The 17,732-nt window shown below is 49.8% G+C and overlaps 1 protein-coding gene and 1 long non-coding RNA gene across 5 annotated transcripts; one reads left to right on the plus strand and one right to left on the minus strand.

Annotated features, from left to right (window-relative positions):
* The first annotated feature begins 1,197 nt into the window (after window positions 1-1,197).
* Window positions 1,198-3,587, plus strand: C6H11orf86 (chromosome 6 C11orf86 homolog). Its single transcript, XM_051967218.1, has 2 exons — window positions 1,198-1,655; window positions 2,430-3,587. Exons 1-2 carry the CDS (start codon window positions 1,341-1,343, stop codon window positions 2,538-2,540), a joined length of 426 nt encoding a protein of 141 aa, XP_051823178.1. The 5' UTR covers window positions 1,198-1,340; the 3' UTR covers window positions 2,541-3,587.
* An 88-nt stretch (window positions 3,588-3,675) lies between these two features.
* LOC127541899 (uncharacterized) lies at window positions 3,676-7,459 on the minus strand. Of its 4 annotated transcripts, XR_007948505.1 has the most exons (4): window positions 6,618-6,926; window positions 5,091-5,411; window positions 4,329-4,462; window positions 3,676-4,197 (listed from the first exon to the last, which is right to left on the minus strand). It is a non-coding gene; the product is annotated as an uncharacterized LOC127541899 (long non-coding RNA). The 4 variants fall into 4 exon arrangements; XR_007948503.1 differs by lacking the exon at window positions 6,618-6,926 and adding an exon at window positions 7,250-7,459 and having other exon boundaries at window positions 3,676-4,462; XR_007948504.1 differs by lacking the exon at window positions 6,618-6,926 and adding an exon at window positions 6,934-7,044 and having other exon boundaries at window positions 3,676-4,462.
* Window positions 7,460-17,732: the final 10,273 nt, after the last annotated feature.

Here is a 17,732-nt window from a genome sequence, read left to right on the forward strand (position 1 = left end):
GACCCCCCTTGGATGTGTCCCCCACAGACTCTGTTTCCCCTTCTCCCCTGCCAGCTTCCAGAGGAACTCGAGCGCAGCCACACTGCTCTGCCCCCCCCCCCCGTCCTAGTTGGCTTCTTCTAACTCCCACATTTCTATTCTGGGGTCTCTGGGGCACCTTCCAGCTGGTGTCCTAGGATCCTTTAGTGCTAGGAGAGGAGGGAGGAAAGGGGAGAGAAAAGAAAGGAAGGAAGAACGGAGGGAGGCGGGGAGGGGAAGGGAAGAAGTAAATGGAAAGGAAGGAAGGAAAGAAGGAGGAAGGAAAAAAGGGAGAGAGGAAGGGGAGAAAGGAAAGACGTAGAAGGAAAGGAAGGAAGGAAGGCAGGGAAGGAAAGAAGGAGGGAGGAAGGAAAGGAAGAAAGGAGGGAAGGAGAGAGGAAGGAAGGAAAAGAAGGATGTAAATGGAAAGGAAGGAAGGAAAGAAGGAAGGTAGAGAAGAAAGGAGGGGGAGAGAGGGAAAAGGAAGGAAATTAAGGAAAGAGAAGGAAGGAAGACAAGGAAGAAAAGAAGGAAGGAGGAAGGAAAGGAAGAAAGGAGGGGAGGAGAGAGGAAGGGAGGAAAGGAAGGATGTAAATGGAAAGGAAGGAAGGAAAGAAGGAAGGTAGAGAAGAAAGGGAGGGGAGAGAGAGGGAAAAGGAAGGAAATAGATGGAAATTAAGGAAAGGGAAGGAAGAAACACAAGGAGGAAAGGAAGGGAAGAAGGAGGAAGAAAGGAGGGAGAGGAAAGAAAGGGCAGAAACCAGCATTTATTGTGTACTCTGGGCCAGTCACTGTGCTAACACAATATTAGCTCCTTTATCTGCTCAACAACCTTGGGAAGCAGATGCTGTGATTGTTCCCATTTTGCAGCGGAGGACACTGAGGCAGACAGCAGTTAAGTCATTTGCCTGGGATCACACAGCTAATAAGGGGCTGAATTTGAACTTAGGGCAAGCCGTCTATACAGGACACCTCTGGCGGAACGACTAGGACTGCCCTTGGGATCAAGAGGGCTGGGTTGGGATCTCAGCTCTGGTCCTTCCTGGTTGTGGGACGTGGACAAGTCGGAAGTTCTCTGAGCCTCAGTGTTCTCATCTGTGAAATGGGGAGAGGGCAGCTGGGGGCGAGGGGGAGGGGCGGTGGTGGTCAGGGCTCCCTTTGACCTGGAGCTCGCTGTGGTTTGCACTTTGGAGCTTCAGCCGCTCCAACCTTTGGTCCCTCGTCACCTGGCGGCTGGGTGTGGACTCCCCCGGCCGAGCAGCGGCAGCTCCGGGTACTTAGGAGAGAGCCGGGCCCCGGGCTGGTCATTCCCCGCCGCGGCCATGGTGACCACTCGGAGCCAGTCCCTCAGGCTCCCCCGGGCCTCCTATAACAAACTCCAGGACGCGTGGGGGGATCGCTCAGAACGCAAGGGGCTGAGCCCCCTCGTCCCCCAGGGCCGCCAGCAGGGCCCCCGCTTCCAGAGGTCCCTCAGCCTCCGGCCCCGGAGAGAAAAGCGGCCGCCGGAAGCCAGCGGGGGCCTCCCCGAGGGCGGGGACTCCCCTCCTCCCGACGGCGCTGCCGGGAACCCCGGGGACACGGAGCAGCTGATCCAAGGCAAGGCTCGGGGGAGGCAGCGAATGCACCAGTATAAGAAGGTAAGTGATGGGGGCTGGGAGGAGGGAGGCTGGGAAGGGCCCCGGCCGCCCTCCTGAGCCAGGCCCTAAGACAGAGACCCAGAGCTGGGCCGTGTCTGGTCCCGAGCCAGATCTGGCCACGGCCCCATGAGTCTGGAGGGGAAAGTGAGGCGGGCGACCTTGCCCAGCCCTCCCTCATTTAACTCCACTTCACTTGCCTGATCTCTGACATCAGGGCCCTCCCAGAATGAAGGATAAACAAAGTTTCCGTCCGTAAAATGGGAACGATAAGGCTTCGAGGGTCTCCTTCCCTGGGCTGCCCCCCAGAATCCCTCAGCGCTCTGGACGAAGCTTCCCATAAGCCGAGCAAGCGTCCTCCCATTTCACAGCTGAATACACTGAGGCTAGGCGACGGGGCAGACCCCAGAGAATTCCGTCTGTGAATGGGATCCCTGTGGCTGTCGTTCTGGTTTGGGGGGAGCGCTGCCTGATTCCTCATCGGGGGCCCTCACGGCTTCATTCCCAGCGCTTGCGGGGGCTTTCCCTGAGGACCTCCTTCCCCGGAGCATCCTGGGACTCTGGAGGGGGCGTCCTGGAGACCCAGAGTGGCCGGGCGGCCAGCAGCACAGCCGGCGTCCCCAGGGCCCGGGGCTGGAAGGGGGAAGGGGCGACGGAGCTAGCTGACATCCCCGGCCGAGCTGGGACGGGAGGCGGGGCAAGGGCTGCTAGGGCTCAGCCGTCCCCCCGGGACACAATTCCTCCCCACTGACCGTCTTCTGCCTCTCTGGCCCCCAGCAGGTGGATCATGCCCTGAGAAGAACGTGGGGGAGCTTCGTGGCCAACCTCCCGGGGGTGACCCTCAGCCGCTCGGCCCCGCCCGGCCCCGCCCAGGACTCTGCCAGCTGAAGGGGGGCGGCGGTGGGCAGGACCCCCTGTCCCAGCTTCCTCCGGGCCCGGGATGACCAGAACTTCCAGGGAGTCCCCAGGCTCCTCCGGGCGGACGCCGGCGCCGCTCTGCTCCTTTATTTATAATTTACAGCCTCGTCCCTTCCTCGGCCAAGCGGCGTCTCCTCGGGTGCCTTGCCCGGCCCCGCGGCCCGGGCGCCCCCTCCGTCCTCGCGGCCCGGGCACCCCCTTGGTGCTCCTGGCCGGCCGCTGACTTCCTTCTGGAGGCCGAAGCCATTGATCTTTCTGGGGCTCTGCCCCAGAAGGGGAGGCCGGCCCTTAGCCTCAGCAGCCTCCCTGGGGTGAAGGGAGATATTCAGGGGCCTGGAGAGCGAGGGCTGCTGACGCCGGACTCCTGCTGAAGCCCTCTCTGACCCCTGACCCCCTGCCGGGACCTCGCTGCCCCCCGAGAACAGACCCCCCCCTTCTCCCTCGGGTGGGCTCCTGGGCCCGGGATGCTCTTCCTCCTCATCTCGGCTTCCTGTAGCGGGGCTGACATCCCGCCTCCCCAGGAAGCCTCTCCCGGCCCCCTCAGCCCCAGGCCCTTCCCCGGAGCGACTGCCTCCGATTGACCGATGCCGGGCTCCTTCGCAGGGGACTGTGGACAGGGGGTCTCCCTATTCGATTGTAGCCTCTCGGAAGAGCTTTTGCTTGGCCAGTGCCCGGCACACAGCAGGCACTTAATAAATGCTCACGGAGCCACGGATTGGCCGAAAACCTGCCCTCCAATACCTCCCTCTTCTTCCCGGCCTGAGCAAGGATGCTGCCCTAGGGAAGGGCCCACCCTGGGCCTTTGGCCGCGGTCCCTTCCCTTCCAAGGGGCCTGGGCGGGGGCTGGCTGCACCAGGAGGGGCCAGAGAGGCAGAGGGGGCCCGGCTGTGCCGGGGAGTGCCCGCTGCTCTGTGACCTGCCCCTCCCCGCCCGACCGGCCGCACACTGACAGGGCCGGGGCCGGGACCGGACACAAGTCACCATCTGCTGATGAATAAAGGCCCGATGCTGCTCCGAGGTGTCTCGTTCAGAGGCCGCCGCCCGCCCCCTTCTTCCTCTGGCCCATCTCCCCTCCCTTTTCCCCCGGAGAGGACATGGCGACTGAAATGGGGAGAGGGAGACTGAGGGAGGGGGGAACGGGATGGAAGGCGGGGATGGGGAGACGTTCAGCATTTCTTCCACCAGAGGGTGCCCACTGGCCAGCAGCAGAGCCATCCTTCCAAAGGGGCGGGTCCCTGAGATTGGAGAGGAAGGAGAGGGGGCCGCAGCCAAGCTGGCTCCCCGAGCCCTTTCCCCGGGACCCTCTCGTGCCTCCGAATCCCGAAACATCAGCAATGAAACCCTTTCACTTCCCAAAGTGAAGCATGATGGTAGCAGGAGCCCCGGACTGGCCGGCAGCATTCTGAGGTGCCCTCTGGCCCGCCCAGCCTGCATGGCCTGTGACCTGGACAAATAATCATTTCGGGCTGGGGGGGACTTTGCTATTGACCTTGACAAATACTTGTTTTGGACTGGGGGGATTTTGTTAGTGACCTTGAAAAACAACTGTTTGGGGCTGGGGGGGAACGACTTTGTTAGTGACCTTGACAAATAAACATTTTGGACTGGGGGGGACTTTGTTATTGACCTTGACAAACAACTGTTTTGGGCTGGGAGGACTTTATTAGTGACCTTGACAAATACTTATTTTGAACTGGGGGGACATTGTTAGTGACCTTGACAAATAACATTTTGGACTGGGGGGACTTTGTTATCGACCTTGACAAACAACTGTTTTGGGCTGGGGGTGACTTTGCTAGTGACCTTGATAAATAACTGTTTTGGATTGGAGATGATTTTGCTATTGACCTTGAAAAACAACTGTTTGGGGCTAGGGGGACTTTATTAGTGACCTTGAAAAATACTTATTTTGAAGTGGGGGGACATTGTTAGTGATCTTCACAAATAAACATTTTGGGCTGGGAGGGACTTTGTTAGTGACCTTGACAAATAACTGTTTGGGGCTGGGAGGGGATGACTTTGTTAGTGACCTTGACAAATAACATTTTGGACTGGGGGGGACTTTGTTATTGACCTTGACAAACAACTGTTTTGGGCTGGGGGTGACTTTGCTAGTGACCTTGATAAATAACTGTTTTGGATTGGAGATGATTTTGCTATTGACCTTGAAAAACAACTGTTTGGGGCTAGGGGGACTTTATTAGTGACCTTGACAAATACTTATTTTGAACTGGGGGGACATTGTTAGTGACCTTGACAAATAAACATTTTGGGCTGGGAGGGACTTTGTTAGTGACCTTGAAAAACAACTGTTTGGGGCTGGGAGGGGATGACTTTGTTAGTGACCTTGACAAATAACATTTTGGACTGGGGGGAGTTTGTTATTGACCTTGACAAACAACTGTTTTGGGCTGGGGGGTGACTTTGCTAGTGACCTTGATAAATAACTGTTTTGGATTGGAGATGATTTTGCTATTGACCTTGAAAAACAACTGGGGCTAGGGGGACTTTATTAGTGACCTTGACAAATACTTATTTTGAACTGGGGGGACATTGTTAGTGACCTTGACAAATAAACATTTTGGGCTGGGAGGGACTTTGTTAGTGACCTTGACAAATAACTATTTTGGGCTGGGGGGAGGGGACTTTGTTAGTGACCTTGACAAACAACTGTTTTGGGCTGGGGGGAACTTTGTTAGTGACCTTGAAAAACAACTGTTTGGGGCTGGGAGGGGATGACTTTGTTAGTGACCTTGACAAATAACATTTTGGACTGGGGGGGACTTTGTTATTGACCTTGACAAACAACTGTTTTGGGCTGGGGGTGACTTTGCTAGTGACCTTGATAAACAACTGTTTTGGATTGGAGATGATTTTGCTATTGACCTTGAAAAACAACTGTTTGGGGCTAGGGGGACTTTATTAGTGACCTTGACAAATACTTATTTTGAAGTGGGGGGACATTGTTAGTGACCTTGACAAATAAACATTTTGGGCTGGGAGGGACTTTGTTAGTGACCTTGACAAATAACTATTTTGGGCTGGGGGGAGGGGACTTTGTTAGTGACCTTGACAAACAACTGTTTTGGGCTGGGGGGAACTTTGTTAGTGACCTTGAAAAACAACTGTTTGGGGCTGGGAGGGGATGACTTTGTTAGTGACCTTGACAAATAACATTTTGGACTGGGGGGACTTTGTTAGTGACCTTGACAAACAACTGTTTTGGGCTGGGGGGACTTTATTAGTGACCTTGACAAACAACTGTTTTGGGCTGGGGGGAGGGGACTTTGTTAGTGACCTTGACAAACAACTGTTTTGGGCTGGGGGGAGGGGACTTTGTTAGTGACCTTGACAAACAACTGTTTTGGGCTGGGAGGGACTTTGTTAGTGACCTTGACAAATAACTATTTTGGGCTGGGGGGAGGGACTTTGTTAGTGACCTTGACAAACAACTGTTTTGGGCTGGGGGGAACTTTGTTAGTGACCTTGAAAAACAACTGTTTGGGGCTGGGAGGGGATGACTTTGTTAGTGACCTTGACAAATAACATTTTGGACTGGGGGGACTTTGTTAGTGACCTTGACAAACAACTGTTTTGGGCTGGGGGGAGGGACTTTGTTAGTGACCTTGACAAACAACTGTTTTGGGCTGGGGGGAGGGGACTTTGTTAGTGACCCTGACAAACAACTGTTTTGGGCTGGGGGGAGGGGACTTTGTTAGTGACCTTGACAAACAACTGTTTTGGGCTGGGGGGAGGGACTTTGTTAGTGACCTTGACAAACAACTGTTTTGGGCTGGGAGGGACTTTGTTAGTGACCTTGACAAATAACTATTTTGGGCTGGGGGGAGGGGACTTTGTTAGTGACCTTGACAAACAACTGTTTTGGGTTGGGGAAACTTTGTTAGTGACCTTGAAAAACAACTGTTTGGGGCTGGGAGGGGATGACTTTGTTAGTGACCTTGACAATAACATTTTGGACTGGGGGGACTTTGTTATTGACCTTGACAAACAACTGTTTTGGGCTGGGGGGGTGACTTTGCTAGTGACCTTGATAAATAACTGTTTTGGATTGGAGATGATTTTGCTATTGACCTTGAAAAACAACTGTTTGGGGCTAGGGGGACTTTATTAGTGACCTTGACAAATACTTATTTTGAAGTGGGGGGACATTGTTAGTGATCTTGACAAATAAACATTTTGGGCTGGGAGGGACTTTGTTAGTGACCTTGACAAATAACTGTTTGGGGCTGGGAGGGGATGACTTTGTTAGTGACCTTGACAAATAACATTTTGGACTGGGGGGACTTTGTTATTGACCTTGACAAACAACTGTTTTGGGCTGGGGGATGACTTTGCTAGTGACCTTGATAAATAACTGTTTTGGATTGGAGATGATTTTGCTATTGACCTTGAAAAACAACTGTTTGGGGCTAGGGGGACTTTATTAGTGACCTTGACAAATACTTATTTTGAAGTGGGGGGACATTATTAGTGATCTTGACAAATAAACATTTTGGGCTGGGAGGGACTTTGTTAGTGACCTTGACAAATAACTGTTTGGGGCTGGGAGGGGATGACTTTGTTAGTGACCTTGACAAATAACATTTTGGACTGGGGGGACTTTGTTATTGACCTTGACAAACAACTGTTTTGGGCTGGGGGATGACTTTGCTAGTGACCTTGATAAATAACTGTTTTGGATTGGAGATGATTTTGCTATTGACCTTGAAAAACAACTGTTTGGGGCTAGGGGGACTTTATTAGTGACCTTGACAAATACTTATTTTGAAGTGGGGGGACATTGTTAGTGACCTTGACAAATAAACATTTTGGGCTGGGAGGGACTTTGTTAGTGACCTTGAAAAACAACTGTTTGGGGCTGGGAGAGGATGACTTTGTTAGTGACCTTGACAAATAACATTTTGGACTGGGGGGGACTTTGTTAGTGACCTTGAAAAACAACTGTTTGGGGCTGGGAGGGGATGACTTTGTTAGTGACCTTGACAAATAACATTTTGGACTGGGGGGACTTTGTTAGTGACCTTGACAAACAACTGTTTTGGGCTGGGGGGAGGGGACTTTGTTAGTGACCTTGACAAACAACTGTTTTGGGCTAGGGGGACTTTATTAGTGACCTTGACAAATAGTTATTTTGGACAGGGGGGACTTTGTTAGTGACCTTGAAAAACAACCGTTTTGGGCTGGGGGTTGGGGAGACTTTGTTATTGACCTTGACAAATAAACATTTTGGGCTGGTGGAGACTTTGTTATTGACCTTGACAAATAAACATTTTGGGCTGGGGGGATGACTTTGTTAGTGACCTTGAAAAATAACTGTTTGGGGCTAGAGGACTTTATTAGTGACCTTGACAAATACTTATTTTGGACTGGGGGGACTTTGTTAGTGACCTTGACAAATAAACATTTTGGGCTGGGGGGATGACTTTGTTAGTGACCTTGACAAACATTTTGGACTGGGGGGACTTTGTTAGTGACCTTGACAAATACTTATTTTGGACTGGGGGACTTTGTTAGTGACCTTGAAAAACAACCGTTTTGGGCTGGGGGTTGGGGAGACTTTGTTATTGACCTTGACAAATAAACATTTTGGGCTGGTGGAGACTTTGTTATTGACCTTGACAAATAAACATTTTGGGCTGGGGGGATGACTTTGTTAGTGACCTTGACAAACATTTTGGACCGGGGGGACTTTGTTAGTGACCTTGACAAATACTTATTTTGGACTGGGAGGACTTTGTTAGTGACCTTGACAAATAAACATTTTGGACTGGGGGGAGGGGATTTTGTTAGTGACCTTGACAAACAACGGTTTTGGATTGAAGATGACTTTGCCATTGACCTTGACAAACAACTGTTTCGGGCTGGGGGAACTTTGTTAGTGACTTTGACAAATACTTATTTTGGACTGGGGGGACTTTGTTAGTGACCTTGACAAATAAACATTTTGGGCTGGGGGGATGACTTTGTTAGTGACCTTGACAAACAACTGTTTTGGGCTGGGGGTGACTTTGCTATTGACCTTGACAAACAACTGTTTTGGGCTGGGGGGGACTTTGTTAGTGACCTTGACAAACAACTGTTTGGGGCTGGGAGAGGATGACTTTGTTAGTGACCTTGACAAATAAACATTTTGGACTGGGGGGACTTTGTTAGTGACCTTGACAAATACTTATTTTGGACTAGGAGGACTTTGTTAGTGACCTTGACAAATAAACATTTTGGACTGGGGGGACTTTGTTAGTGACCTTGACAAATACTTATTTTGGACTAGGAGGACTTTGTTAGTGACCTTGACAAATAAACATTTTGGACTGGGGGGATGACTTTGTTAGTGACCTTGACAAACATTTTGGACGGGGGGACTTTGTTATTGACCTTGACAAATACTTATTTTGGACTGGGAGGACTTTGTTAGTGACCTTGACAAATACTTATTTTGAACTAGGAGGACTTTGTTAGTGACCTTGACAAATACTTATTTTGGACTGGGGTGGGGACTTTGTTAGTGACCTTGACAAATAACATTTTGGACTGGGGGGGGGACTTTGTTAGTGACCTTGACAAATAAACATTTTGGGTTGGGGGGGACTTTGTTAGTGACCTTGACAAATACTTATTTTGGACTAGGAGGTCTTTGTTAGTAACCTTGACAAATAAACATTTTGGACTGGGGGGATGACTTTGTTAGTGACCTTGACAAACATTTTGGACCGGGGGGACTTTGTTATTGACCTTGACAAATACTTATTTTGGACTGGGAGGACTTTGTTAGTGACCTTGACAAATACTTATTTTGAACTAGGAGGACTTTGTTAGTGACCTTGACAAATACTTATTTTGGACTGGGGTGGGGACTTTGTTAGTGACCTTGACAAATAACATTTTGGACTGGGGGGGGACTTTGTTAGTGACCTTGACAAATAAACATTTTGGGTTGGGGGGGACTTTGTTAGTGACCTTGACAAATACTTATTTTGGACTAGGAGGTCTTTGTTAGTGACCTTGACAAATAAACATTTTGGGCTGGGGGGATGACTTTGTTAGTGACCTTGAAAAATAACTGTTTGGGGCTAGAGGACTTTATTAGTGACCTTGACAAATACTTATTTTGGACTGGGGGGACTTGTTAGTGACCTTGACAAATAAACATTTTGGGCTGGGGGGATGACTTTGTTAGTGACCTTGACAAACATTTTGGACTGGGGGGACTTTGTTAGTGACCTTGACAAATACTTATTTTGGACTGGGGGATTTTGTTAGTGACCTTGAAAAACAACCGTTTTGGGCTGGGGGTTGGGGAGACTTTGTTATTGACCTTGACAAATAAACATTTTGGGCTGGTGGAGACTTTGTTATTGACCTTGACAAATAAACATTTTGGGCTGGGGGGATGACTTTGTTAGTGACCTTGACAAACATTTTGGACTGGGGGGACTTTGTTAGTGACCTTGACAAATACTTATTTTGGACTGGGGGATTTTGTTAGTGACCTTGAAAAACAACCGTTTTGGGCTGGGGGTTGGGGAGACTTTGTTATTGACCTTGACAAATAAACATTTTGGGCTGGTGGAGACTTTGTTATTGACCTTGACAAATAAACATTTTGGGCTGGGGGGATGACTTTGTTAGTGACCTTGACAAACATTTTGGACCGGGGGGACTTTGTTAGTGACCTTGACAAATACTTATTTTGGACTGGGAGGACTTTGTTAGTGACCTTGACAAATAAACATTTTGGACTGGGGGGAGGGGATTTTGTTAGTGACCTTGACAAACAACGGTTTTGGATTGAAGATGACTTTGCCATTGACCTTGACAAACAACTGTTTCGGGCTGGGGGAACTTTGTTAGTGACTTTGGCAAATACTTATTTTGGACTGGGGGGACTTTGTTAGTGACCTTGACAAATAAACATTTTGGGCTGGGGGGATGACTTTGTTAGTGACCTTGACAAACAACTGTTTTGGGCTGGGGGTGACTTTGCTATTGACCTTGACAAACAACTGTTTTGGGCTGGGGGGGACTTTGTTAGTGACCTTGACAAACAACTGTTTGGGGCTGGGAGAGGATGACTTTGTTAGGGACCTTGACAAATAAACATTTTTTACTGGGGGGATTTTATTAGTGACCTTGACAAATAAACATTTTGGACTGGGGGGAGGGGATTTTGTTAGTTACCTTGACAAATAACTGTTTTGGATTGGAGATGACTTTGCTATTGACCTTGACAAACAACTGTTTTGGGCTGGGGGGGGACAACTTTGTTAGTGACCTTGACAAATAAACATTTTGGACTGGGGGGGATGACTTTGTTAGTGACCTGACAAACAACTGTTTTGGGCTAGGGGGACTTTATTAGTGACCTTGACAAATACTTATTTTGGACTGGGGGGAAATGACTTTGTTAGTGACCTTGACAAATACTTATTTTGGACTGGGGGGACTTTGTTAGTGACCTTGACAAATAAACATTTTGGGCTCGGGGGGGGGGGGGATGACTTTGTTAGTGACCTGACAAACAACTGTTTTGGGCTGGGGGGGACTTTGTTAGTGACCTTGACAAACAACTGTTTTGGGCTGGGGGGAACTTTGTTAGTGACCTTGACAAATAACTGTTTGGGGCTGGGAGGGGATGACTTTGTTAGTGACTTTGACAAATAAACATTTTGGACTGGGGGGACTTTGTTAGTGACCTTGACAAATAACTGTTTTGGACTGGGGGGAACTTTGTTAGTAACCTTGACAAATAAACATTTTGGGCTGGGGGGATGACTTTGTTAGTGACCTTGACAAATAACTGTTTTGGATTGGAGATGACTTTGCCATTGACCTTGACAAACAACTGTTTTGGGCTGGGGGGAACTTTGTTAGTGACCTTGAAAAACAACTGTTTGGGGTTGGGGGGGGACGATTTTGTTAGTGACCTTGACAAATAAACATTTTGGGCTGGGGTGGGGACTTTGTTAGTGCAGGGAAGCCCCTTCCACTGATACATTTTCTGCTGTGTCTGCTGTCCAAGGTAGGGGGGTAACAGTCGCCATTGGCTCCCATCGCCTCATCACAGCCTCTCTGGCTCAGGAGGGGCCTAGAGATTGGGCCTGGAGCCCGGAACCAGCGCCTCGCCTTCCTCAATGAGGATGGGCGCGGGATCCCGGCAGCCCTGGCTCTGGAGGGAGCTGATGCTCTGAGGGGAGCCCAGAGAGGCTGATTTCCCTCTTGGATTGTCCAAATTTTATTTCTTCTCTTCCCACTCCTTCTCTGGTCTAATGTCATGGAAGCCCAAACATAGCTGCCTCTTTCATAAATATATGTATATTCCAATTCCCATATTCACACATATATATTCTATCATTTAACAGGTTTAAGTTTTGAGTCCCAGATTCTCTCCCTTCCTCCCCTCCCCCCATTGAGAAGGCCAGCGCTGTGAGGCAGAGATTACACATGGAGTCACCTCCTTCCCAAGTGATCCCATCTGAGCTTGTTAAAAACACTGGGAGGGAGGCATCCTGTGCCCATTTTACAGATGGTGGAACTGAGGAAGACAGAAGTGAATGTGACATCCCTAGCTGCACAGCCGTCCGTAGATGGTGGGTCTTGTTTGAGGAGCAGCCGGGAGGCCCGATGGGGTCGAGGCCTGGAAACAGAGGATTTCTGCCAGGAATTTGCCACCAGCAGCTTCTGACCCCGTGCCTCCTCGGCCCAAGAGCTCTCTGCTGCCCAGCCGCTTTTTCACCTACTTCCCTTCACACGGGACACATAAAGCGTACTAAGTACCCAGCACATAGTAGGTGCTATAGGAGACAATACACGCTTCTACTTCACGGGGATCTCGGGGGATAGTATTTATAAAGTACTTAGTGCCTGGCACATAGTAGGTGCTATAGGAGACAATACCTGCTTCTACTTCATAGGAATCTGGGGGAATAGTATGTAAAGCACTTAGTACCTGGCACATAGTAGGTGCTATACAAATCTGAGCTATTGTTGTTGCTGTCGTCAGCCATAAGAGCCTTCACTGGGCACAGGGAGAAACTGAAATCCAAACAGAAGATTATTAAGTCGGCCAGGAGCCTGAACATGTGTTCACATGAGGTGACGGCCCTTGCGGGGGGGGGGCATTTCAAGGAGGGCAGATGTGGGTAATAAAGTGCAAACCCATCTTGTGACCAGTCTGTGACTGGGAGGCAGCTCTGGCCTTCCCCAGGAAAATCTCATCAGCATGATAAGAATGGGAAGGGGAAGGGGAGGGAATAAGCAGTTAGGAAGTGCCTACTATGTGTCAGGTGCATGCTAAGTGCTTTACAAATATCACTTCATTGGATTCTCACCACAAACTTGCAATTGCATTCCCCCCCATAGTCAATTTCACAGTTAAAGGGAAATAAAGAAGAGGTTAAGGGACTTTATCAGGGCCACACATCCCGTGGGGGTTTATAGTGAGTCTTCATCAGGGGGGATCCAGCGGTCTGGGGGTGGGGAGACTCAAAGACCACAACAAACTGCTAATTGACGTTAATTGGTTAAATGGAACCGGGACGCTGATCATTGGCAGTTAATGTACTAGGGGGGAGGCTCCGGCTGATGGAGTTTTAAAAAGGTATCATTTCCCTGGAACTACGAGGGGTGGAGAGAGTCCTCCAGACTTTGGGAGGCCACCTCCGGTCCACCCTCCCTCCAGCCTCCCCCTGAGACAGTGGCGTACACAGATGCCATGGCTGCCTCCTCCTGGGGGAGGCTGCCATTTTCTGGGCTTCTCTCAGGTAGGGGATTTGCCAGCTCCCAGAGGAAGCTGAATGAGACGACACACCTACTGACACAATTCTATCTCTTTTTTGGGTCATTTTTTGGTTGAAGCTTTTTATTTTCCAAAGCTTGTGTTCCAATTTTCCCTCCCTTCCCCCACCCCCGTTCCTAGAAGGCAAGTAATCCAGTATATGTTAAACATGATAAAAATGTATGTAAATTCAGTCTATGTGCATATGTTTATATAATTATCTTGCTGCACAAGAAGAATCAGATCAAAAAGAAAAAAAAATGAGAAAAAAACGAAATGCAAGCAAACAAAAAGTGAGAGTGCCATGTTGGGGTCCACACCCCGGTCCCACAGTCCTCTCCCCATCACGAGATCACGGGAACCGCCCCGGATCGGCTCGTTGTTGAGAAGAGCCACGTCCATCGGGACTGATCGTGGAGTAATCCTGCCGTGGCCGTGACACAATTACATCAGAGAGAATAGCAAAAGCTGTTCCTTACATAGCATCTGGTGGTTTGCAGAGTACTTTACGTTGAGCCTTGTGATGGACGTAAGCAGCCCAGGCCCATTTTACAGATGAACAAACTGAGAAATGGCAGGAGGGAGACGCCTTGGCTAAGCCTCAGCTGGATTCTAGACACAAGCTGACCAGAGCCCGGGTCTGCACAAGGCAGATGGCACACCCTGGGGGCATTTACCATCAGGCCATGGTGTGCCCTCCGGCCTTTGTACCGGGCACCAGGAGGATTCTGTCTCTCCTCTTCCTACATCTGGGCTAAGAGGGCCGAGAGCTTCATTCGCTTCCTCTTTATTTACCTGCGTCAGGTCAGAAACAAAAGCTTTTGCCGTTGAATTGAGTCTCTCTTGGATATTTCGGTGCTAGAGAAGGGATTGGCTGGAGCCCCAGGTGGTGAGGTGCAGAACTGATCCCCCCCCAAGCAGCCCCCGCAATCCATAGTGGTCAAGAGGGGCTACGACTGGAACCCTCTTCCCGTCTCTGTCTCGGCCTCTGACCCTATCCGTCCCTGGGATCTTCCCCCAGATCTGTCCCTCGCTTCTGATCTCCGTGCATGTTTCTCTCCCCCTCCATCCCCATCTCCGTCTCCATTTTGATTCCTTTCTCTGTCTACAAGAGAAAGCAGGTCCCCGGGCGCCTGAAATGGCTGACTAGCCCCGACTTCCTCTTCTCTCTCTGGCCAATCCGCGCGTTCTTCATGACGCAGTGAGTAATTTGCTCTCCATGGCTCCGGCTTCTGCTGAAATCCATCCATGAGTGGGAATAACAATTCCTGCCCTCCCACTGTTCTCAGGGGAGTTGGGAGGAACAAACGAAATCGTTGCTGGAAGTGAAGAGCAGAACGGCTCTCCCGTAGACCCGGGCAGGATTAAACATGGCTGGAAACGACATGTATGTTGCCTATGTATGTGAAGCTGTCCCAAAAGTCTCAGGGCAGCTTAAAGCTCCAATAGCATCCCACAGCACGAAGACTTTGGGGACACAATGTATAGCCACGGACAGACACATGTAATACACATATGCCTATATGTGACAAGCCCCGTGTGATGAGAAGGACAGTCCTACATAAGCTATGGGGAGGCAGAATAGACAAATCTAGCTTCTTCCCCCCATTCTTCTCCAAGAGACATTTTAATTCCCACCAGGAAATGAAGCAGGAGGTTGGAGTGAGAGGCTGCTACGCTGCTCTTCTCAGAGAAAAGGGCTAACATGACATCTCTTTCCTTAAATTTATTAATCGAAGGGATGTGATTTTTAGCTTCAAGCTAACTTCTGATGCTGTTTCAAATTTAGAGGGGAAGAAGGAGCCCCAGGCCTACGTCCAAGACTTGCCCCCAGTCCCACAGTGCACACACACTTAGCAATTAGCCAAGAAAATCCATTGAACCAAACCAGTAATAAAACGGAAATCAGAGAATATGTATCAGACACTGCAGAACTGAGTCAGAGATAACAGCTTAAGCTGGATCATCCCCCAGGGAGAAACTGCACCAAGTCCCTCTTGCAACAAGCTGGGGAGAGGGACATGATGGAGACCGCCAGCCCCTCCGTGTCTTCCCAGTCTTTTCCTTCAGCCCCTTGAGCTGGACTGGACGTCATCCTTCTCTCTCAAAGCTGGAAGCCGGGAGTGCCCGGAAGGACCCATCATTTGCACCCATCAAGGGATAGTTCCATTCTTCTGGGCTCTGGGGCTGGGCTCCCAGTCTGTGGGGAGATCTATTTGGGGTCAAAGCCCAGCTTTGTTACTAGCGGGATAACGTAAGCAAATCTTTTCCACTTGTAAGTGGAAAGTTTCCCTCTCTTGTGTAACCCAAACACCCCAGACTCTGGACTTTCCCCCCTAGATTGCTTCTCTTAAGTTAATTTGGCCCCATCTCAAGCCTCCTCTGGGAAACAGCTTCCCATGCAAGCACCCCAAGTAATACTGTTTATTCATTACAAGATAGACTTTCAGTTCATAATGAAACAAATCAAAACAAAGTCCTTCTGGGAGACACACACACACACACACACACACACACACACACACACACACATAACTCTTGATTCTTCTGGTGAGCCCTGGTTTTCCCCCAGAAATCTGTTCAATCTTCCCAACTTTGGTTTGACGTCCCCCTTGGAAACTGGAATTTCCTCTGTTAGTAAAACTACCCATTCTCCCCCCAACCCCAACAATTATTCCATTCATTTTGTATATCATTTGTTTTTCCTTATCTGTGCCTATGTTGTTCTCTCTCCCATCCTAGTAAAATATTAGCCCAAGGAAGTCAGGGGCAGTTTTAGCTGCATCTGCACGTGGCCCAGTACTAGGCTTAGAGTTAGTTCTTAATAAATGTGCTTAGGACAAAGGCAAGAACTCGTGCTCAGAGACTGCCATCCCTGCTTCCTGACCTTCCTCATGCCTTTGTGATAGTAGCTGGGACTGGGGCTTCCTTTAAAAAGGGCTGGCTGGACAGCTCAGGGAGGCAGGGAGGTGGTCTTGTTCTCAAGGTGGGGGCTGAATTGTAGAGTTCCCAGGCCGCTGACTCTTGGGAGGCTACTTTATCTGAGTATCAGGCTTAATATCCCTTCAGTCAGCTTCAAACGGGGCCTGAGAGGGAGCTGAAACCCCCCAAGGCAATCCTGGAGAGGTTAAAGGCAGGAAATCTCAGCAGCAGTCTTGGTTGTGTCCTTTGTTCTCGAGAGCCCAGTTACAGTGTGCCCGACTGTGGCCCATCAGACCCATATGAGCACGGAGTGCTCTGCCACGGGTCGGACACAAATAGTCCATGTGAACATTTTTTTGGGGGGGGGCGGGGCTTCTCTAACTTTGAACATCTTGCATTTCTTTTGGACTAATTCAATCCTGCTTGGTTCACAGACTCAGCCCCTTCTCTGACGAGGTACGCCATGCTGGGCGGTCCTGAGCTAGTGTCTCCCATGTAATATAATTGATGGCAGTCTGAGGTTCTCTAATTCAGCCATCTTAGATGGGATATCGCAGCTCATTCTGAGAAGAGAGAAATGGACTATGAACATCAGCTCAGTGGCTAAAGCTCCCTCGGGCCCTGAAATCTGCCCACTCACACAAGGTCTCCCTTTTCCCAAGGAGGAATCCACGTTTTCAATGGACAAACATCCCAGGCCTTCGGATTGTCTATGAGATCTGTGTGACTGGCCTGGAGTGGGATCTGTCTGGGCGGGAGGGTGAGGAACAAGCCTGTGGCTTGACTAGAGCAGAGGCCGGGTAAAGGGCTAAAGGGATGAAGGGGCACCCAGGGGTCCCAGAGTCCGGAGTGACTTGAGCGGAGCCACTTCCTTGATCCGCTCTCGGATGCGTCATGTTCTTCGGGTGGAGAAGACTGGACCGTCTTTGGCTTTGTGAGTCACTTCCAGTGTCTATTTCTGGGCTTTCCTTAGTTACCAATTTTTGCCCTTTGGAGTTGGAAGGAGATAGCTTGAGAACAAGGTAAAGGCAATCCTCCTAGAGGGGTGGAGTTTGGCCCTCTCCTTTTACTAAGGCACTGGAGGCCATCCACTGGGAGTGACTTCCTTTCTCCCTCACACCTTTGATCCCTCTGTAAAAAGACAATAAAGTTTCCAAGGTGCAAAGGAAAGATTTGGAGTGGGGGGAACTGGGTTCAAATCTCACTTCTGACTCTTTCTATCTTTTGTAGTCTTGACTAACTCACTTAATGCCTCAGTTTTATCAGCTGTAAAATGGGGATTTCTTCCAACTGTAAATCTATTGCCATGAATTTTAGGATCCCTCTCCATCATTCCCCAGTCTCTTCTTCAATCTTTGACCTTGCCAAGGTCCTCCTGGCTGGGGGGGTTTCCTCCAGGGCTGCCCTGCCTGCTCCGGGCCCTCTCCCTTGTCCCCCTCACCGGC

The sequence above is a fragment of the Antechinus flavipes genome, chromosome 6 (genome assembly GCF_016432865.1).
Source record: "Antechinus flavipes isolate AdamAnt ecotype Samford, QLD, Australia chromosome 6, AdamAnt_v2, whole genome shotgun sequence".
In the NCBI taxonomy this organism is placed as follows: Eukaryota; Metazoa; Chordata; class Mammalia; order Dasyuromorphia; family Dasyuridae; genus Antechinus; species Antechinus flavipes.

Excerpts from the sequence above, each read along its gene's own strand:
- C6H11orf86 (XM_051967218.1), top strand. The coding sequence starts at position 1,341 with ATGGTGACCACTCGGAGCCAGTCCCTCAGGCTCCCCCGGGCCTCCTAT. Across the intron at positions 1,656-2,429 it reads GAATGCACCAGTATAAGAAG|CAGGTGGATCATGCCCTGAG; the intron begins GTAAGTGATGGG and ends TCTGGCCCCCAG.